Genomic DNA, 23,526 nt, shown 5'->3' on the forward strand with positions numbered 1-23,526 from the left:
TCAATATGATTAAATATTAGAAGTGCAATTTTAAAAACAATGTTAACTTGTTAACTAGGTAAAAGGGTGTTTAAATGTCTCTGGCAACTGGACGCACCAAAATGTTTTACATTACTTCAAAAGACGGTCAGCAAAAATGTGCCAACATGCATTACAATAAGAAAATCAAACATATCCAGTGATAAAGACATTAACAGTAGTGGAGAACCGGGGTGAAAGTAATGCAGGACGAAAGTAACAAAGCTTTTTTATCAGAGCCCTGATAACATTTGCATTTCAAACTATGACAGCATCTTTAGCACGCAACCCTTGACAGAGCTGACACATATCGCGTTATTTACTCACCGTTTTGTGCGTCTAGGTCTGGAAAGCTGTTTTCAACCATTATACGTAAATTCCTAGAAATCTTTTCTTTTTCTTATAACGCGTTGTGTTTCTGGTTTAATGTGTTACAGTACTGATCAATCTACAGGTTATGTAGTGCTTTAAAGGACAAGTTCGGTATTTTACACTTACACTTAAAGCCCTGTTTGTCTCACACAACTGATACTCTCACACAAAAATCATTGCAAAAGATGCTTTCCAACAGGTGTTTTTTCATTCGTTGTAAACTTGTGGACCTATTTTTCCAAACGCCTCACACCCGTACATTCTTCTGTTGAGAGCTTGAATAATAGACACTCCAGCCCAGTTGGTGGCGATAATCCGCCTTTGCCAATTGCAAGAATACAAACAACGTTCCCGGCACGGAGTAATACCGTTCCTCACAGCACATCTAATACAAGTCAATGGAGTTGGACAAAACTACGATAAAACGGCTGTTGGAAAGCATCTTTTGTAGCGATTTTTGTGTGGGCATATCAGTGAACGCCCCTGACCACTCGGTGAGTTTCACGTCTTTGTAAACGAAAGTTTAATGCATTTTAGGAAGGATTGTTCCTGTGCACCTATAAAGCCATTATAGAGGTGGGAGGTGATACAACAAACACCCGAAAATTCTCGGGCCAGCATCATATGTCCAAATTTCAGTCAGAACCGTTCTATTTCATCATAAACAATCTGAAAACAGAGCTTTAAGTGTAAAATACCGAACTTGTCCTTTAACACATCCTGAAGTTTGCTTTCTCAGAGTTTTTCTAAATAAAAGTAAATTGGGTTTAAATGTCAAGAGTCAGCTAAAATATAAAAAGACACGTTATTGTCTCCTCTATTTTGTGCTAAATAATCATTTTTAACTTTCATACCTAACAAAGTTGTATTGCATAAAATATAAAGTGCAAATTTTGTACTTTTTAAGCCAAAAAATAAGAAAATTGTGCTAATGTCAGAATAGAGTGATCTTGACCACAGGTACACAACAGAGGTGTAATTTTACTTGATTACTGTACTTAGGTTTTTACTTTACTTGAGCACAATTAAAAACCAATACTTTTACTTTTATTTAATTACATGTTTTAAGAAAAAAACTTTTTACTCCTTACAATTTTATTTACAGTCAAAAGTCCTTTTTTTTAGAGATTACTTTATTTTCCCTTGCTCTTACCAAACCAATTGAATTGCACTGGTGGCCAGTTTAATATAAATATTATTTATTCTGGAGCCTTTGGACCATTCTAAGGATTTGGCCAACAGTTCATCTGATGATGAAGATATTTTAGCTTCTTTGAAACCAAAAACACAGACGCCTGTGTTACAACCTAAAGAGTTTCTGCAGGTCTTAAATTTGCAGCCTCTCTATCAAGACTAAGATCTTGTTCACACGGTCAGTCCAAATTTGATTTTGGTGCATATCCAATTGGACAGACTCACTATTCACATTGTGTAGTATCACAACTATTTAGATCTGATCTGTGCGTCCTGTAGCGTTCTGTCATTGTTCTGATTATCTGCACTGTTTCTATGGCAATGACATCTCGACATGTGACGTATTTATGTTTAATTGACTTGAATGTGAAACATTTTATATTTAATTCATGAATAAATACATATCACTTTTTCAACTAAAAAAGTTTTAACAATGTTGATAACTGAGAAGCCCATTAACAGCAATAAAAACAGTTCTTTTGAGAAACTCAAAATAAATGAGATTGTCAGGCACCCACCTGATGCTGAATGCTTGACTGATTTGAGGCTGATGTAATTATTGTGGGTGTTTAAGGGCAACTCTGACACCATATAATTTTCACCAGCCGCTCAAGCTATAATTTATCTTATTACGACATACAAATGCACTTTTTATTCTTATATAAATAAATATATTTAATAGAGAAGGCGTTTTTCAGGGTTGTAAAGCTCACCGAAGTTCCCTCGAAGTTCATGAGTTTGAGTACGCCTGATCTTTCAAGTTCACCTAAAAGTAAGACGTGTAAAAAATGTTGAATAATTTCGTGTTACATTTGCACGCAGAAAAGATGTGATCATATTATTTATTTATTTTGCAAATACTCTGTTTTGATTGGTACCCGCCTTCTCGCAAACAGGTGTTATACTAATGGGAAAGTGTTTATTTTTTGCTGAGATTTTGTGTAGTCTGTTTGAAGTAAGCAGGTAAAATGATCTGGCAAATCAAATAACCTGCTGTTCCATGTCATCATTATAGAGAGTTTTAATCTACTGACAATTCCTCATGCCGGAGGGCACGCATCTACTGACGTCTATTGTGAATGATTCACTGTGAGCTCGTCTTTTTCCCAACACTCTCAGACACAATGTTCCAGCCTCATTTCAATTACACTGCCAACTCATCCAGATCAATAATTAGCTATTATGAAATTAGACACTGATAAGCCATTTATTTATCTGACAAGCCCAAAGAGACTGAGGCCCAGGGTGATGCTAGAGAAGAAACAGAGTGTCAGAGAGTCAACCCTATGTGAAGCGTTTTGCCACTAGGGTCAATATAATCTTAAAATAAAATCAAACAGATTGCACAGTTTGGTTTCAAAACGCAATAAATCCATTTAGACTAATTTGGGTAAAAATGTGTTTTCTATACCAAGAAAGTGACAAGATGAAAACCCCTATTTTCTGTTACAAACTTTCACATAGCATCTTTAGGTTATAATAACATTAATTCAAATCCATAATTTGATTTTCAAAGATTTATTATAAAAACTGATTAATGTTCCTGCAAAATGCAATAAATCCATGACAAGTTTTTTTTTTCAAAATGCTATACATCTATTGAATCAATATATAAATGTGCATTCATATTTGCCATGTTATATTCAATTAGTTGACTAGTGGTATACACTGATAAAAAAACATTAATGGCATTAATCAAAACACTTACTTTGTCATATTAAGAACACTGTCATTGCTGCTGTCATCCTTGTGACGTCATCACTAAACTTTTTGACAGATCTTAAAATAACAAAAAAATTCATAAGATCCCTTGGGGTTAAAGTTGTTAGCATGACAGAAGCTTGATGCTGTAGTGTGAGAACAAGCAACAGCCGGCATTTTCCTTTGCTCGAGTGCCTCTCACATAAATTATTAGATTTTGATGGCATACGTTTCTTCCCCGCCACTGAAAACCACCACAGGTTTATCAATGTCATCAAAAGTATTATTTTGTTTTTGATTGTTTATGGATCGCGAAGTACAAAGTAGATGAGGAAAACTAGAATTCCGTATTCAAAGTGCAGACATTACTGTTTTACAATGCGTGGAATGGTGCGCTGTGATTGGTTAATCGGATTTATTGCATTCCCCTACTGAAAAATCCAGCTAAGACCAGCATAAGATGGCAAGCTGGTTTTAGCTGCTCTCCCAGCTTGGTTTTAGCTGGTATTGCTGGTGTAGCAAGCTGGTCTAGCTGTGTTTTGGTCACTTTTTAAGCTGGTCTAGCTGTGTTTTGGTCACTTTTTAAGCTGGTCTAGCTGTGTTTTGATCACTTTTTAAGCTGGTCTAGCTGGACTTAGCTGGTCAGGCTGGAAGACCAGCTGACCAACCAGCTTTGCCATGCTGGGAGAAACAGCTTAGACCAGCTACTGCCACCTTAAACCAGCTAAAAACAGCTACTAGCTTATGCTGGTCTTTGCTGGATTTTTCAGTAGGGTCTGCAGAGAATGAGGACTGGCTTTTTTGGTTTTGGGAAAAAAGGGAGAAAAATGACAAAATATCACGGCAGATAAAAATCATAAAGGTATTAGCAAACTACATAACATTCCGTTAACTTATTTAGATTCATTTCTTACAACACTGTCAGAAAGAAATGGTCATAAGTTCCCATTTAAAAAGGTCCTATACCATTCATGTACACATTTGGTACCAGTATGTACATTTGAGATATTAATATGCACTGTTTTGATATCAATACAGTATTTACCTCCGAGGCCAAATACAAACTCTTTATAAAAGGTGTGTTTTTTAAAAGGGTAGTGCCCCAGTGACAGATATGGATCACTTTTTCTTACAGTGTTTTGCAATTTGAGGATTTTCCATTTTTATCCATTTTAGTCAACATTTAAAAAGCTATTACTAACATCATATTCTGTTTAATATGTAACGGATTAACAAATGCCAAAGACATATTTAATTTTTGTTGCTTTACCTTGTTCTGCCTTACTGATATGTTTTAACTGTAATGCTGCTTTGCAACAATTCAAAATTATGAAAATAATATCTCAGGAGTTAGTCAGTGACCATAAATTTTTTATATGTTGCGAATGCACTAACGAAAGCGCGTGCACGGGTCAGATTTATGTCCGTGTCACCGATATACATCTTGTCCACAAGGGGGAGCTACCTGCCTTAAATGTTTTCACATCCCGTGAACGAGTGTGCTTTGTTTACGTTTGTTTTGTTTTCTCTTGCGTATGATATTATAAATCTTAGAATCACGCAGTCGTTTGGCAATTTAGTCAGTGACCTTTTTAAAATAACTTTTTAGTTTAATGGTACAATCGAGTAGGGTAGGGTTAGTCAATTTGCAGTTTTCCATCTGCTTCACCTTCACTTTGGTAGGTATGTGACAAAAAAATTAAACATGGTTAAATGCTAAAACTAGTTGTTATAGAAAGCGCTTGAAAAAAACTTTAAAATGACACCAAGACCATGTCTATGGGTTCATGAATAACAAAATACTGGCCATTTGAAACTCGAAATCATCACCTTATTTTGTCCCATTGTTTTCCATTTTGCGGGTGGTAAAACTCTTGTGCGCGTCCTTCAAATTCATTGAAATTTCGTTCACTTGTAGTTTAGCAATTAAACTAAATGTATATTACAATTTCAAGAATGTTTTTAGTCCGCACGTCGCCTGAGGTAATCCTCAGTTTCGTCGAGAGGAACCAAACTGACAGCGGAGATTGCCACGTTTTTGGCAGTCAAAGACAGGAGACAGGGTAAGTAACAGTCAGTATTTTGCACAAAGTCTGTAATATATCATTCCCTCTCAGCTCGGAAACATCTGATATGTCAAAGCAGGGCATCTCTGTCAGTTGGTTTAGGGGTTTAGATGCATTAGGCTTAATAGGCTGTATTTGCTGTAATGTTTTAAAGCCAGGTCGAAGTCTCAATCTAATGATGAGATTAGGAGCATCAATGTTTGATTTCACATTGATTCAATCTTTGACATGGCCTCACTCAGCTTTTACAACAAGATTTACCTTCCTGACATTTTGCCTCTGTATATTTGCATTTTTGGTGCTGTCTCAGCCATTTTCTGTGCTTTGCATCACACCGGAGTGTTTTTATTGGCTGAGGTTGCAAACCCACTAGACAAAGGTTGCCTTCCAGAAATGTTCTAAGCTCACCACAACAATTCAAAATATGAAAAAATACAGGCAGAGGAAACACCAACACACACTTGTAGGGGATCATGATTAAGTTCAATTGTTTTGTGTTTGTTATTTTTGGAAAAACCTGCATAGTCGACCTTTTAATTCTGCTATACTGACATTATTTAGGGGTTCTCACTATGCTGTACAATATTCAAAGATTGTTTATTTCATTTTGTGAAAGCTTTTGTGTGGGCCACAGTTTGCACATTCATAGATTGTGAGGAGTGCTATAAACCAAGGGTCTTTATGACCCCTAGGGGGTCCTTTGTGATATTACAGGAGCTCTCCAATTATTATATAAAAATATTTTTTTGTGAAAAGCTAAATTAGGCATCAGGCATAAATGCAATAAGTGGGGCTGCATAACGGTTAATCGCAATTGCACCACGGGTCTGTTGAATGCTGCATTCTGATTGGCTGAAAAATGTTCTATGGGTGTTGATTATTTTTCTGTAAACCGCACACCTAACTTGTCAAATGTGTTAAAAATAGGCACCAGAGCAATGTTTGTGTTAAAGGAATAGTCTACTCATTTTCTATATTAATATATGTTATTACCTTAACTAAGACTTGTTGATACATCCCTCTTTCATCTGTGTGCGTGCACGTAAGCACTGGAGCGCGCTGCGACGCTTCGATAGCATTTAGCTTAGCCCCATTCATTCAATGGTACCATTTAGAGATAAAGTTAGAAGTGACCAAACACATCAACGTTTTTCCTATTTAAGACGAGTAGTTATACAAGCAAGTTTGGTGGTACAAAATAAAACGTAGCGCTTTTCTAAGCAGATTTAAAAGAGGAGCTACATTTTATGGCGTAATAGCACTTTTGGGAGTACTTCGACTCGGCGCAGTAACACCATCCCTCTCTCATTATGAGAGGGAGAAGGGGAGCGGACTTTTCAGGCGAGTTGAAGTGCTCCCAAGGGTGCTGTTGCGCCGTGAAGTGTAGTTCCTCTTTTGGATCCGCTTAGAAAAGCGCTACATTTTATTTTGTACCACCAAACTTGCTCGTATAACTACTCGTCTTAAATAGGAAAAACGTTGATGTGTTTGCTCACTTCTAGCTTTGTCTCTGGATGGTGCCATTGAATGAATGGGGCTAAGCTAAATGCTATCGAAGCGTCGCAGCGCGCTCCAGCGCTTACGTGCATGCACACAGATGATAGAGGGATGTATCAACAATTCTTAGTTAAGGTAATAACATATTTTAATATTGAAAATGAGTAGACTATCCCTTTAATCGTGGTATACGTGGAATAATTGACTCCGGTCCTTTGAATTATTTGAAAATAATGCACACCCGCTTCGTGTCGTGCCGCATTACCACCTTGGTGTGCATTATTTTCTTATAATCCAATGGCCCGTCGTCAATTATTCCTTACCTAATCGTTGCAGGATAAAAGTTTTTGTTTACATCATATATGTGTGTGTACCTGTTTAATAATTATATTTATATAAATAAATACACACGTTTTATGTTCATTTTGAAATTACTGTATGGGGGTAATTTTTGTTAATTGTTTTATAATGTTAAATCAATGTTTTTATGGGCGTAAAGAACCTAAAAACTGGAGCTGAATTACTTTCGACCTGTTAACTTGACTAGGAGTAATACTGTAAAACCCATTGTGTCATTTTATGTAAAAATGTGAATTGTCCCTTTTATTTCATTCAGTCTTGCACTTATCATACATGCTGCATTACATTTCACAACCATAAGAGGGCACAATGAGGTTCACTTCATAAGCAAGTAATTTATTGGTAAAACCGAACTGAATTGAAGGTAATAACAGACAAAATGACATACATAATAGTTTAAATATATTTATAATATAATATATAATGTGTGTTTACAAATAATGAATCCACACTCAACATCAGGTGACACCAAATACTATTTATTAGGGCTTTACAAAGACTACAAAATCCCCCAGATGATTTAAATTGTGGTCTCTTTCTATTTACATGATATGTTACTTACAAATGTACAAAATATAAAACATCTACCAACAAATGTTCCACCTGAAAGAAACATTTTCAAAGTAGTTTAATGTTATGCACTCACCAAGAGATGTGTTTGCCATAACAAGGTCAATAAAAAAAAAAGAAAATGGGGAAAAGTATGATGTACCAAGGACAATCACTATTTGTGTTTGTTTCGAGGTTAGGGCACAGGCACAGAGTTTGAAAGTTATATATGTAGCACGGTAGCACCATTGTCGTGCTGAGGAATTAAACAGAACTTTTCTGAATCAACAGAAAGATTGATGGAAAAAAACAAAGCTTGTGTTAAACTACAGTGGCAGTAAAATGTTACTTTAAGTAATATGGTGGTCAGTTTGAGTCAAAAGGTGCGGTTGGACGTTACCTTATGTAAAAACAAAGCTTTCAACTATAGCACCTTGTACGGTATGTTATAAACTGTACCTTCTGACTGATGTATAATCAATGCAACAGAGATTGAGTTACTGTAAACATGTGCAAAATATTCAAATAGTCTTAAACAAAAGTCCTTCACAGTAAAATGGGTAAACATTTTTTTTTTTTGTGAAATCAGAAGTAATTTACAGTATTTTGACATTTAAGCAACACTTTAAAACATATGCATTTCATTGCACTACATGGTATCAAATCAAGTGGCATCCACAAACAAATGCTGCAAATACTGCCACTTACTTTGATGTTTTGTTATTGAAGTGCAATGAAGTGTGGCCCAAATATCCAGATACATTTGTGACCCAGGACCACAAAATCAGTCATAAGGGTAAATTTTTTGAAATTGAGATTTATACATCATCTGAACATTGAATAAATAAGCTTTCCATTGATGTATGGTTTGTTAGGATAGGACAATATTTGGCCTTGATAGAACTATTTGAAAATCTGGAATCCGAGGGTACAAAAAATAAAACCATTAAAGGGATTGTTCAGCCAAAAATGAAAATGATGTCATTAATGACTCCCCCTCAAACTTGTAAGACCTCCGTTCAGTCTCTTTTTGTTTTGTTGTTCCTTGTCTCTTTCTTTAAAATATTAACAAAAATACTAAATACTGTTACATGCTCTTTTATAAATGTTTATGTCACAGTTTATACAAATATTATATTTATATAATGTGTATAATGTTTATACTGTGACTTTTGTACTTTGTACTTGTTGTTGTTTCTCAAGATAAAATAAAAAAATAAATAAGACCTCCGTTCATCTTCGAAACACAGTTTGAGATGTTTTATATTTAGTTTGAGAGCTTGAAAATCTATGTACGGCACGCTGTCCATGTCCAGAAAGGCAATAAAAACATCATCAAAGTAGTCCATGTGACATCAGTGGGTCAGTTAGAATGTGTTAAATAACAAAAATAACAAAAATTACGACTTTATTCAGCACTGTCCTCCCCCTCGCGCCTATTGTGAAGCGCATGCGCAAGACCCAAGTCACCTGACTGCAGTGACGTGGATGACGTGTTATCCTCAGACATTTTTTTTTACTTACAGCGTGCGTCTCCCTCAGACCGTAAACAAAGCTCGGGCTCACAACAAACAAACAAACAAACAAACAAACAAAAAAACAGCTGGGGCGCACCAGATAACACGTCAGCCGCGTCACTGCAGTCACGTAACTCCAGTCTCGCGCATGCACCCCACAACAGACGCGAAACAGAAGACAATGCTGAACAAAGTCGTAATTTTAGTTATTTTTGGACCAAAATGTATTTTCGATGCTTCAACACATGAAGCATGACTACTTTGATGATGTTTTTATTTTATTTCTTTCTGGACATGGACAGTATACCGTACATAGATTTTCAATTAAGGCTCAACAAGCTCTCTGACTAAATCTAAAACATCTTAAACTGTCTTACGAGTTTGAAACGACATGAGAGTGAGTCATTAATTACATTATTTTCATTTTTGGGTGAACTACCCCTTTAAGAAAATCGTATTTAAGTTGTCCAAATGAAGTCCTTATGAAAACATATTAATGATGATTTTTTTTTACATATTTATGTTAGGAAACAAAATATAATAATTCTGACCATACAAACAAATTGCTACAAGTATACCCAAGTTTTTGTGGTCCAGGGTCACATTTGTGGCCACTGTATTTAGAAACTGCAGGATAGGACGTGCAATGAAAATTACCTACGGTTTGGATCTTCGATAGATAAAACAGTGAACAGTGATTTTGCGCTCTTGAACAGTAATTTGACAATAACATTTTTTGAAATTGAAAAACACTTCACCTCTTACTGTACAGTCTTTAATAACCAGATACAAGACATACAAGGGTCGGACAGGTTGCTGGTTGCTTTTTTCGTTGTAAATCACAAGAGGCGCAATGCTAGACTAGAGCAGAGGAAACGAAATACCGACTGGATCGAGTGCATCTTTAAGAGGCTGTGCAAGACTTGGATATTTACAATCACCTTTTCAACTGTGCAAAACCCACATAGCAAACAAAATTAAAAAAGGATGAGTAAAATTCGACCACACAACAGCTGCTGCACTGGAGAAAAAAAATCGACAGTCTCCGCGTGCACACGCAAATATAGCGAAGTAAAAACGGCATGCTAGCGAAGCGACGGGTCGGTTTGTGCTCTCAATTCGAGTGAATCCCAGCTCAACTGGGATTACATAAAGTTATCATATCTTTTTTATCCTTTATACATTTGGACCGTTTATAATGGCGTTTTACAATTGCACGCTAATTGTAACAAAAATAAAATATGTGGACGTGGCATTCATAGGAAAATGTTGGTGTACCACACCATTGTTTCTCCAAAAAGACAGTGGCACCACATTTACACGTTTTCAGAGCTCAGCACATTTAAGGCAGCAAGAAAGCACCATTTTCTGGCCTTTTTTGACTTGACAACGCTGGTACGCTCTCCTATAATCGGTCAAGATGTACCTGCAGAGAGAAGGTACTGCACAAGCAGCCACGGGTTCGAACGAAAGACTAAGCTGCAGGAGTGCTGTACGTCACTACACGCTCGGCAGTGAATCGAACGGTGGAGATCTGCAAATCAGCGTATGACTTCACAGTAGCGGTAATGACACAATGCACCTTTGTGCTTGTCGGTTAGAGGCGTTTCATGAGTGGCGCTGGCGAGATGACTGTAAACCAGACTTGGTTTTGGCACCACTGCAGCACCGAGGTTAACCGAGGTCAGAATTCAGAATGTTGCCCTTAAAGTTTTTGCACCTCGGTGAATTTAAAACACCTGCCTCTGTAAACATTTAAAATGGGTCACATCTACAGAACCCGACAGATTCAAATTCCAGTTGTTTATTTAATAGTTATGTAATAAGCACACACGCACATCAGTGTTTTGTGTGGGCCACCAGCACCTTTCCATCTCATTTGCATCCTGGACGCTGCATCATTTTACCCCTAGAGGTGTGAAATCTCCTAGCAGGATTTTCTCATAAGCACAGGTCCTGTGGACCCCTTGCTCTGTTTTTAAACCAATCAGAAGAATTCCTTCTCTAATGGGGCGGGGCTTAGAGGGCAGACTCCAGCGAGGAGTCCAGCAGGTCGTCGTGGTGACTGGCACTGTCGCTGTCACAGCTTTGGGCACTGGAGTAGTTAGCAGCTTCCTGTAGCCTCATTAGCATATTCATCTGATGAACAGAAGAAAAAGAAGTTAATATGACTATAGACGCTTATTTATATTGTTCCATATTTATATTTATATTGTATCATAATTGTTGTGTTAATGCAAATATTTGACATTATTCTCAAAACTAAACTCTCAACATTTGCGCATGGTCTGAAATTGCCTACTACACTATAAAAAAGTTTTTGCACTAAAATTTCAACTTAAATTTTTTATCTTGACTAAAAAGTGATGAGTTGTTGTAACTTATAAAATAAAGTTTAAATTAATTTAACTTTGAATTTGATTAGACCATTAGCATCGAGCTAAAAAATAACCAAAGAGTTTCGATATTTTTCCTATTTAAAACTTGACTCTTCTGTAGTAACATCGTGTACCAAGGCCGACGAAAAAATTAAATTCTGCGATTTTCTAGGCTAATATGGCTAGGAACTATACTCTCATTATGCTAAAAGTGATAGCACCAAACCCGGAGATCAGCTGAATGGATTCCAAAACAGTAAGAATCAAATGTTTAACTCTAGGGGAGCTGGAAAAGAGCATATTTTCAAAAAAAATGGAGTGTCCCTTTAAAAAAATGTCGCAAAGTGGTGATGTGGTAATGTTGTTCTTTGTGGTCCAATTGCGCTTGGTTAACATCATCCTAGTTAACGGCACACTTGTTATAACAACGTATGTCACATGATGTATCAACGTGGCAGATGTAGTACGTGCGAATTTCATTCACACTATCTTTTTTATACTTCATTTATATATGCGATTTTAGAGGCAGCACGGTTGGTCTTAAAGGCAGAGTGCAGGATTTCTAAAAAAAAAAAAACGGTTTAGAAAAGAGAGTTGGGCAGACTACCAAAACACACTTGTAGCCAATCAGCATTAAGGTGCATGTCTACTAAACAACATCGTTGCCTGGGTTGCGTATGTGTGGGGTGGGTCTATCAAAAGAAGGTCCAGATTCTATTGGGGTAGGAGTGTGTTTGTTTAGATGATTTCAAATGTCAACATTGGCTTTCAGAGATCATGCACCCCGCCTTTAAACAAAAAAACACATGCAACTATATATACAGTACTACTTAGTGATATTCACAAACATACAGGCACAATGCTCAAGAATAGCTAGCTTAAAAATTCAATGCAGCAGTAGATATATTAACAATTAAACTATGCAAAACACAGTTTCATCTAAAATGACACATAAACTGGAACAAACACAAAAAGAAGGAAATACGTAACTTACAATCACACAAAGAAATGATGATGGGGGAAACACAACAACATTCAACACACTTCATCTATAACCACAACCAGCTATCAGACCCAACTACACAGTATAAAACTATTCACTGATATTAAAAAAACAACAGCAGACCTTATAATCTCTGAACGTCTGTTCTCAGAAAAGCAGAAATGGGAGACAGCAAGATGAGACAGTGCCATAACATCTGTTTAAAAGCCTTGTGCCATGATTAATAATCTCAGGGAGCCTATTATATTATTATGGGTAATAAATAGAAATATTATAAAAACTATACAAAGGCCACTCGCACCCAAACAGCTACACAACCTGTTTATCACCAAATGACAGAAATGTCAAATCCAATAAGCGTAGTATTTCTGTAGATTCTTGTGACCAAATTTTTTAATATCTGTGCAAATGGTGCCACCTAAAGGAATCTTATGTGACTTGTCACATACAGTACATACACATAATAACCAAAACGTATTTGTGCCGGGCAGGTTATCTCTACTTTGTTTTCATTCAGTCTCTATTCATCATTCATGGATGAATATGCAAAGAATTTTGTCATTGTCATTTTTTTGTTTTTCCAAGTAGTTTCCAAATAATAAGGTGTAGATAGGGACCCCAACGTATCCAACCCCGAAATATCCAACCTGAAAAATGGCCATTATTTTTCCCTCCTGAAAAGTTGCTCATGTTTCACCTTGCTGCTCTTGGGCAGAATCTAGTCTATTCTGGAAAGAGTTCATAAATGTCATTTGATACGTACAGTATATATGCACAATAAGCTAGGTGATCCTTACCAGTGGGTCTCCCTCTGTGTCGCTCTGAGATACTTGTTTAGAGGTGGCACCGTCTTTGGAGGAGCTGTAACCGTCGTAGCCCACATCCTCTGGCCTCAGCTGCAGAAGTGATTGGCCTTCATGCTGCAAGGAGGCGGAGCTCCAGGGATAGGTGTCAATCACCCATTTGGATGGGTCTTCCCATGCTGCCCTCTTACCATACAGCTGAAGTGATAAGATATTAGCACTGTTTATAACTGATATTACAGAAATAGCCACAATGCATGATGTCTGTTTGGTTGTATGCATACCTGTAGCCCTTCTCGTACCGCTTCCAGTAGGTATGGCACCAGAGAGTAGTTCCATAGATCAGTAAACCATACGCGTGAACCATCCGCATCCATCGGACAAGACAGGAACAGTCGAGGACCTAGAAGTGACATGATAAAATATCTCACCGTATTGAATGTGTTAATTGGCTCGAATGCGTTTAAAAAAAAGTCTTCAGTCATTACCGATGGTGACATCTGAGGAGCTGTGAGCCTCTAGGAAGGTATTGAGGTGTTGCCAGGTTTTAGGGATCCAGTCGATGATTTTGATGAGGTCGTTGCTACGCATGTTCTTATCAATCTCAGTCTCAATCAGTTTTCTTCTGAGGAAACGGCCCAGGAAGCCCTTCACCGGCTCAGTGTGATTGGCACACAGCACCCACCTGAAGGGTAACAATCTGATATTATACTGGGAAAAGGACTGATATTGAAACCTTTGTGTATGCATGGAATTGTAAAATATGATCGCTTGTGTCCACCTTGTGGTGAGAAGGTATAATAACAATTACTGAATTACATTTATCTCGTTTACAACCATTTATGGGATGTGCAAACTATTTAAAAGCACTACCTGAAGTTGTGATGCAACTCCAGATTTGGAGATGACGAAACACCCTGATTCATAGTTCCTATGACATATGGGCTGTAAGAGAGAGAGAGAGAGAGTCATATGTAATTACATGTAAATAATTTATATTATTATGATATGTATATAATTACTATTATACAGGCATCTCAAAACAGAAACAAAACAGAAGTGCAGTTCTCAAATATATATATAATAATTGTAATCTTCACCATTTGTGGTATTTGCAGTTAAGGAATCCATTGAAAATATCGCTTAGGGAGCCAATGTGATGGAGGTTATCCAGGATGACGACAGTGGGCAGCTCAGTCTCACTCTCCTCCATGTTACACTGCTCGGCCAGAGTAGAGAGGTACTGTCGAAGATCCTGATTTTAACAAACACAAAATACACAAATTGTGTTATGCTTGGAAACAGTAACACATAAGTTATAGTTATTCTGTCATTTTATTTTGAAGTATTGCATAAGAAAGAAGTGATGGACTTTTATTCGCAAAAAAGTTTTTATGCTCGCTTGAGGTGCTTTTTGTTACCAATAGAGTTCAGTGGTAACGACGACTATAGTTGGCTAAGCATGCTTTTGGGAACCGCAGCCCAGACTAACAAACAAACAGAACGGAAGTTAACTTCGGGTCAGGCGCATGAAGAAAATCAGTTGTCTGGGATAACAATCAGTTAGCAGTAAACTGAGAAATCCAAACTTATCTGTTTAGTAACCTTTGGCAACTCGGATTGGGATTTCATTTAGGACACTGAACTTAACTAAATACTGCGGTTGGTGTTAAGTTGATGCTTCAATTCGTGTTGTAATTACTGTAATTATGGGATGACAAATCTGAGATTCTACTCTGAGCTTTTCATAACCTCAGACACTTAAAATTTTAGGTTTCTATGGCAACATCAAAGCGAATCTACATGCAGCTTTGTGATGACAGTCAAATATACTAGTCAACATTTGAAGTGGATCAAAAACATTCATCAAAGTTGTCCTAAGACAAACACGGGTATTGGTTTTAAGACAACTTGAAAGATTTTGATCCACTTCAAATGTTGACTAGTATATTTAATCACTACATTCATTTGTTAATTTACTGTTCTTGCAAAATGCTTAAAAAAAGAATGCATCATGTGGCACATATTATGTAAAAAAAATCCTTTAACAAGGTGTTTGGACATAAATTTGTGTTGCCAGTGTGTGAACACAACAACCCTACAATGAAAAAAAATCCACTTTTTAACCCCTAATAAGCCAAAGCAGTCTCATGCTGTTTTGGTTCTCTTGTTAATGTGACATCACACGAATAAAAGTCCAGACCATGGCCACGGACTGATTGGTTAATTTTACAAAAAGCTTTTCTAAATGTGTTTGTTTGCACATTGTAGCGCTGGTGCGGCTATATATAATATTGGTTTAGACTGTATTTACAGGAATCAAATATATTTTTAATTAGGGACGCACCGAAATAAAAATTGTTAGCCGAAACCGAAAAAGAGGAAACCAAGGCCGAAAACCGAAAACACAAATTATCCCAATTATTACCATTGCATTTATGGCTATGACTGTGTACTAACTTTACTAAAATCAAGGCATTGCAATTGCATACATTAATATTAAAGTTTCAAGGAAAAAATCATTTACAAATGATGCAAATATTTATTTAGCACATTGCAACAATGCACAGTATAAAATAAAATTCAAACTAAAATGCTTAACTCATGTGCAGGGGAGAACCGGGACGAAAGTAACAAAGCGATTTTCTAATTATATTTATTTAAATTGTTCAATATTTTTTATATTTAAAATGTAATTATATTCCTCAAATTTTATGCACAGATATTTAAGAGAATAATGACAGCGTTTTATGTACTGTTTAAAAATTAAGTCACAGATATGTTGGTTTGCCAGTTGTTGATGAGTAACAGCTGTTAATGAACACAACGCACCTAAGCAGCCATGTCACAGGATAATAAGTGAACAGTGTCCCAATGTCAAGTGAACTAGAGTCCTTATCAGTGCCCGAACCTGCATACACGATTTACTGATTCACGACCTTGGGAGGTAGGGAACTAAATGAGACACAGGGATACTGAAATACAGCCACACCGCACACATGTTGCAGGTCGTGGTTTCTGTTTGCGTCATCACAACATTTCGGCCGTACTGTTTCGGTAATAAAAATCTTTGGGTGCCCGAATATTCAGTGCATCCCTATTTTTAACCAAAAGCGCTCACTGTATGTTGGTAAGGGAGTGAGGAGCTGTAGCATTTGCATTTAAAGGTACACGCATGAAAACAGCACTTTTTTGCTCCCACCGAAATAGGGGCATTTGTGACATGCTATCGTATAACAAATGATCTGTGGGGTATTTTGAACTAAAACTTCACAGACACATTTTTTTGCACACCTGAGACTTATAATACATCTTGTAAAAATGGGCATATATTGGCCTTTTAAATTAGCATGGTATTATTTAACGGTCAAGTCAACTTTCATGTAAATTGTAATTTCATGTACTTTGAAGATGTTAACAGATCAAAATGTTAACATGACACATGACAGATGCCTCAGGAAAATCCATACCTTGCTGGATTTTTGGTCCACGTTAAAGCTGGCCAGGTTTGTGTCCGTCACCTCTCTTCCAGTCTTTGAGATGATGTAGTGAGCTAGTTTAGTGGCTAGGTAAGATTTGCCGGTTCCACTTGGGCCGGAGAGGATGATTCTGCGGTGCTCCATCAGTAGATTTAAGTAACGCTGAATGATGGGTTTAGGTATCAGTGTGTCGAACACCAGGTCATCAATACTGCCCTCCTTCACACCTACATATTAAGCATTTACTTATTTGAGGATTTATGCTCTTGACAGATTATTTAGGGAGGTTCAAGAACCTATTGAGATTTCTCACCTTTGAGGCTAACTTTGATGACGTTGTTATCGCCCACCAGGTATCCACAGGGTAACAGTTCGGGCACCTCAGAGACGTGAGATCGGACCACATCCCCCATCCTGTAGCACACTATACTATCCGAATTTAAGCCCAAGCTGGTCAATGGGTCGACACGGAACACATACTCCTAAAGACAAGCAAAATGTAACATTATACTCACACATATGTGGTCCTGAAATCTTGTAAATCTTATTTTGCAATCACGATGAACCAGTACCTTAAATAGACGTCGTATTACTCCATCCAACACATCCCACTTGGTCTTCCCACTGACACCGATAGAGCCGATCAGATATTCTTTCTTCTGCAAGGCCTTAGATAAATAGAAAGAAAATATTTAATATTAAATTACACGTTTATTATGCAGTTGTTCACCCTATGCAGTACATCTTGAACCTCTACCGAAAGAATACATTTTTTTTTTAATAGATTGGCAATCACCTTGGTCTTGTTGGAGTCACTGATGATGGTCACCACTATACGAACACTTCTGCCCTCTTTGCGTAGGTTCCCCTCATAGCCATCATCCAATAGATCTGCACAAACGCAAAAGTTAGACTTATGTAATAAAAAGCCAGAGCATCTTTAACAACACTTATTGCCAAATTCTTATGAGTCATTGATCGAGAGAGGCGTAAACCTTTTCAACGCTGACATGTGTTCAGCAACCGAGGAGAGTAACGTTCAGCTTTGAGTCTGATTAAACAGCGACCGTTTAAAGCTTTGTTATCGGCGAGGCTGAACTGTTGGCTTTTTAAAGACATGCAGTCTGTAAACGAAGGAGTAAAGCTTTGATTCACTTTGTATTCATCTAGCACTTCGTGCTGTGAAGGAATGATAACGTCCCTTTGCCGCACATCCACATACGCTTTAGTGCACATCTCTCCAACAAGTAAGTGACCTAGTGTCCAGAGAGAAAGAGAGAGAACTTCGGACTTGCTTCTTTTAATTAGCCGGAGCGCAGACGAGTCTTCGCCACACTGCCCTGAGACACGGCCGGAAGCCAAATACAATCTTTTACAGAAAAGAGGCCATTTCACTCTCCGCTGCATTCAGTCTCTTTCTGTACAGCTGTAAAATGGTTCTCCCCATGACAGAGCTCCAGCTAATGCCACCCCAGAATCATTAACAATACAGCCATATGCAAATCTACACTGTGCTTTGTACTGTAGAAAATCAAAGGGGGAACCGTGGGATGGATGAATAGTTATAAAAACACAGAGGAAGAGTGTATAAAGACTGCTTTGGACAGTTTTATTGGCACACTGTGACCTCATATTCAAGACTAAAAACTGTAGTGACATTTTGGAGGTTTTAAGAAAGCCCTTTGTGATCATTGGGTGTTTTTAATGGCTGTGTCTTGTGTTTTTAGTTGTATGTAAGTGCACTCAGTCTAAAAAATCAGATTACTGGCTTGTAATAATAGAGGAACCCCTCGAAGTGCTATATAGCACCTATAAGCAGAACCATAAGTGATGCCATATCATGACTATGGTACCACATATGGTTCTGCATAGCACCATTTAGATTATGATTACAAGGCAGTGAACCTAGGCTGGGTGCCAGCCGATCTTAGCCCCGCCCACAACATTTTGAAAACGGGAAGATCGGTCTGGGGTTTTTCCGTTGAGGAGCTTCTATGCGAGACCCAAAGCTTCCCTGCCAATAACGAGTATTTCCGGCTTTCCGCAATACCGCTATTATCCGCAACCCGGAAGTATCACCCTAGGGCAAAAAGCTGTCTGTCCATGTAAGTTTTGATGATCGCTCTGCATCTGATCTCTTTAAAAAGTCCTTCACAGAAATGCAGTTATCTCACCTGTTTGCTCAATATAAAGAAAACAAGTAAGATGAAGCGTTTTTTTTTTTAAGCAGAGGGTCTGTTCTTTCACTTGATATATTGTATGTTTAAATAATTAAGAACATATTCTGGAAGGCATTAAACTTTTGTGAAAATCGTGAAAAATGTTAGCTGGCAACTTAAAAAAAAAAACCGCTGGCAGGGAAAGAGTTAAATAACATTCAAATCATAAAGCCTGACCTGATATAATGGTGTCGCTGATGTTCAGGTTGTTGAATGACAGACCCAGAGACTGCCGTGAGGATGATGAGGAGGTGCTTGAGGTTTCCGAAGGGGGGCGGGCGGTTTTAGCGGGTGTGGCAGCGGGCGTTGTGTTGCCGCTTGATTTGAGTCTGTCATTCTCTGCCTTTAGCAGCTCAATCTCATTCTGTACATAAGAGAACATGTAATGTAAACAGTCAACAGAATTATGCACATATAATGAATACACATGTAATAGTATGTGCCAAAAAATTCAACCCACACTATTTGTTAAAGCCAACAGTAGAACAGAGAAATAAACTTTGATTTTAGACTTTAATTTCCCACAAACTTCAAACCTTTGCAAAGTTAGCTTATTCCTATTAGCCTCAATCTATTCTATAAGCTCAATCACTTATTAGTAACATGCTAAGAAGATTATGTGCTGGTCTTTTCTTGTCTAAGAGCTGTTTATAACACATTAATGACTGTAAGAAGTTAGTCTAAGGATTTCTTTCATCTCTCTGTGCTTAGAAAAGAAGCTCAGACACAAACTCGGGTTGTTTTATCTTGGCATTTAAAGAGGTTGTAGCCATTTAATAACTGTTTTCTGATTTTCAGAATCGATTGATCACTCCTTTACATACAAGACTTTTTTAAGATGTAAAATAAATATTTGGTGTCCCCAGAGTACGTATTTGAATTTTAAGCTCAAAATATCATATAGATTATTTATTATAACATGTAAAAACTGGCACTTTGTAGGTAAGAGCAAAAATTTGCAATTTTTGGGTGTGTCCTTTTAAATGCAAATGAGCGGATCTCTGCACTAAATAGCAGTGCCGTGGTTGGATAGTGGAGATTCTGAGATTAAAGGGGAGACAAATTTCAATGACCTATTTTTTCACATGCTTGCAGAGAATGGTTTACCAAAATGAAGTTACTGGGTTGATCTTTTCACATTTTCCAGATTGATAGGAGCAATGGGGACCCAATTATAGCACCTAAACATGGATAAAGTCCGGTATAGTTCACCCCCCAAAAATTATGTCCTAATTTACTCACCCCAATGTTGTTCTAAATCTGTATGAGTTTCTTTCTTCTGTTTAATACAAAAGATAAGGTTGTGTGGTTGTGGGGGGTTTTGTGTACCTGCATGCGGTTCATGGCCTCTCGTATCTGGTCGAGGTGGTGGGCGGAGCTTAATGCCTCCAGTCTAATATCTGTGAGCTTTAGCTCCTTCTCTCTCAGCTCATTCTTTAGCTGTAGGATAATCTCTGCTTCGGCCTCTGTACATTCACACAATTCTGCACAGACACACGCCATAAAGGGTGAGGGGGGATCACAACACTGTTACACAAACAAAAGAGCTACAAAACACTGCACTCTTTCGGAGAATTAGGGTTGCACACGTTCACACTCTGGGCTTTGTGTATTATTATTTATTTGGGATATACTGTATGCTGCACTCCATTCAACATCGGGTGTAGGATCTTCTGACTTGACGTTTCTGAATTCTGGTTTAAAAGTATTCCATTATTTGACTTTCATTACTCTCCATTACTTAACTCATTTGCAATGAAGAAGTCTCCTCATACCCAAACTGTGAAGAATAAACAATGCTACCTGATGCATTAACTTGTTAAAAATATTTTATACCATTTAACTAGTTAATATTTTAATCAATAACTGTGTCTTCCAGTAGGAAGTTTCAATTTCAGACTTTCCGAGTTGAATGAAATGCGGCATTAGTGATCACAACGAAACAGGAAGTGGGGAGTCTTCATGTTGGTCATTCAAGCACAGGCACAAAATGACTACAGTTAGAGCACTATGTACTAAATTAAATCAGGCAAACTGTGAAAACCTCGAAAGCTTTATGATGTTTTATATCTCTTCAGCTAAGTTCGATTTTGCTGAAATATCTATATCTAATGTCATAAAAGGCAATACTCAACTCAAACCAGGGGCAGATCATCTTAAAGTCCCCGTGTAGTAAATTTTTTCCCCCCGTAAAACTCATGCCTGAGCATCAAAACAGCATATGTAAATAGCTTTTCCTGTAATAATAATTTGTTCATGCCTTAAGACAGCTTGAATGTAACTCTATCCCCTTGCTTCATCTAGTATACGCAGATTGTATAAAGTTTTTATAAATCAATCACACCAGCTCAGACTATAGATATATATGTATATAGATGCCGCATTTGACAGTTACAGACATGCGCAGATCTATGTAAATTAGTTCCTGACTCTACTCAATTGCAGAGCCTGGACCATAGATATGAATATGCAAATTAGGCCATGTCTCCACTCAATTGCACCAGTTTAGACCATAGATATATATGTATATAGATGCTGCAATCAACAGTTCCAGACATGTAGCTGATGGTTTAACAATGCACCACACAGACATGTAAACAACAATAAAAACTTGATTTTCACCACAGGGGGACTTTAATACTAGCTTTGAAGACCACTGCACACTCTCAACCCCTCCCAGCATGCCACCCTGTGCCTTTTACCGAGATCTGTGCTTGTAGACAACATGACCGTTTGACTTTTTCTTTGGCATCCAAAGGGGGGAGGACTTGCTATCACATAAACACTTTCTAAAGACACACATGAGATGGAGGAACATTGATAGAATATATATATATATGATTAAAGAATGGGATGAAATATGATTATAAAGATAAAACATAACATATTGCAAGTAAAGCCAAAAATATGCAAAAAATGGCCCAGGCAATGTTTGCGGGTTGTCCCTCCAACTATGCATGTGTTTTGTGCACTTACTCTGTGGTGGACGGTGATGATCGCAGTGGTTGTGTGGTGCTGGTCTGTCTGTCAGTGTGTTGTAGTTTGGGTGAGGAGGGGAGGGAGGAATCGGTCATCTCCTCGGTTTCATCATGGGACGATTGGGACTTGCTGGTCTTTTTCTTACTGAAGGCCTGCTTGAAGGAGCTTCGCAACTGTAAGAGAAAAACAAAAAACCAACAATAAGGCAAACAATGCTTAAACTATTCATTTCAAACCATTAAGAGGTCAGGCAAGAAGTTTAGATTAATAGCTTGTTTTGGAAAATGTATTAAGTATAAATTATGTATCTTATAATTGAGTGTAATTGTTATTCATATTTTTTATTCAAATAGATATTTCAGTAACTCTTTATAACAACTGCCATTCATCGTATTGAAGAGAGTTCCTCTTTTACATTTAACTGAGGTATTAGGTCAAATACAAAATATTGTCCATGGTTATCAACAAGATGCCACAAATGTGGTTAACAGAAATGATAACTTTTATTATTTTTTTATATAAACAAGTTAAGTAAGTGTATTTAAATACAAATATTCCTTTACAACCTTTAAAAATATATATTTTTCCAATGTTTACTAAGAAATGTACAATAACTTAAGTAGTTACTGTATATATATATATAACATATACAGTATGTTTACATATCAATGTACCTCATTGTACACTGAGATAATTTTATGAGGTTTTATAAAGTGTTACTGATTTTAAATTAGATTAAAATCTGGTTGGATTTGCAAAAAAAGATAACAATGTTGACCGTCACTTCAAATTTTGAAAGGGAAAATTACGGCAACTCGTCCAATTCACTGTTATTCAAGCAGATTTGGCCATTAGTTAACAGCAGAAACACACAGTATACTGGCAGTGAGAAGGATTTGGGGATGCTGGTGACATGCACACGTTTCTATGGAAACGCTTAGTATTGGGGGGCAGTGGATGAGGGGGGTTATCAGAGGCAATCGGACGCATTGATGCGGGATGTGGTAACACTGACCTGGGCAGGGATGGAATCAGCCACCTGAAGACAAAACACACTCACTGTTACCATTGATGAGAAGTTTACCCCTGGACCAGTCAACATTAGGCAGCATTATTTATTCAGTGTTTATTTGATTAACTTTGAGCAATTGTGGAGGTTTTTGAAGTCTTTCGCTGTGTTTGGTGGCATTGAACCGAAACATTCAACAGGCATAATAGCATTAGATTGGAACGCCATTTTCTTCTTTATTATTTCCTCCTTTTATCCCCAATAGATAAGAAACAATAAAACTGCAGGACTCAACAATAAAGTATTTTCTGCTTCATATTTGTACCCAGTTTGTCAATATTATAACAGAACACACAAAATGTAAACATTTGAATAAGTAAAA

At 37.3% G+C, this 23,526-nt stretch overlaps 1 protein-coding gene across 1 annotated transcript in view; it reads right to left on the reverse strand.

The window, feature by feature from the left end:
- Positions 1-7,666: 7,666 nt before the first annotated feature.
- nav3 (neuron navigator 3) overlaps positions 7,667-23,526 on the reverse strand; it is a 164,713-nt gene continuing 148,853 nt past the window's right edge. Inside the window, exons 29-42 of the mRNA XM_073867495.1 lie at positions 23,151-23,174; positions 22,133-22,308; positions 20,486-20,639; positions 19,334-19,520; positions 17,734-17,828; positions 17,510-17,605; positions 17,251-17,419; positions 16,929-17,164; positions 14,559-14,713; positions 14,332-14,403; positions 13,947-14,143; positions 13,743-13,861; positions 13,453-13,656; positions 7,667-11,413 (exon numbers count right to left, since the gene is read on the reverse strand). Of these exons, the coding sequence (XP_073723596.1) occupies positions 11,294-11,413; positions 13,453-13,656; positions 13,743-13,861; positions 13,947-14,143; positions 14,332-14,403; positions 14,559-14,713; positions 16,929-17,164; positions 17,251-17,419; positions 17,510-17,605; positions 17,734-17,828; positions 19,334-19,520; positions 20,486-20,639; positions 22,133-22,308; positions 23,151-23,174 (2,004 nt within the window). The 3' untranslated portion in view covers positions 7,667-11,293. The remainder of the gene's footprint in view (positions 11,414-13,452; positions 13,657-13,742; positions 13,862-13,946; positions 14,144-14,331; positions 14,404-14,558; positions 14,714-16,928; positions 17,165-17,250; positions 17,420-17,509; positions 17,606-17,733; positions 17,829-19,333; positions 19,521-20,485; positions 20,640-22,132; positions 22,309-23,150; positions 23,175-23,526) is intronic.

Source organism: Misgurnus anguillicaudatus, chromosome 1 (assembly GCF_027580225.2).
Source record: "Misgurnus anguillicaudatus chromosome 1, ASM2758022v2, whole genome shotgun sequence".
Classification (NCBI taxonomy): Eukaryota; Metazoa; Chordata; class Actinopteri; order Cypriniformes; family Cobitidae; genus Misgurnus; species Misgurnus anguillicaudatus.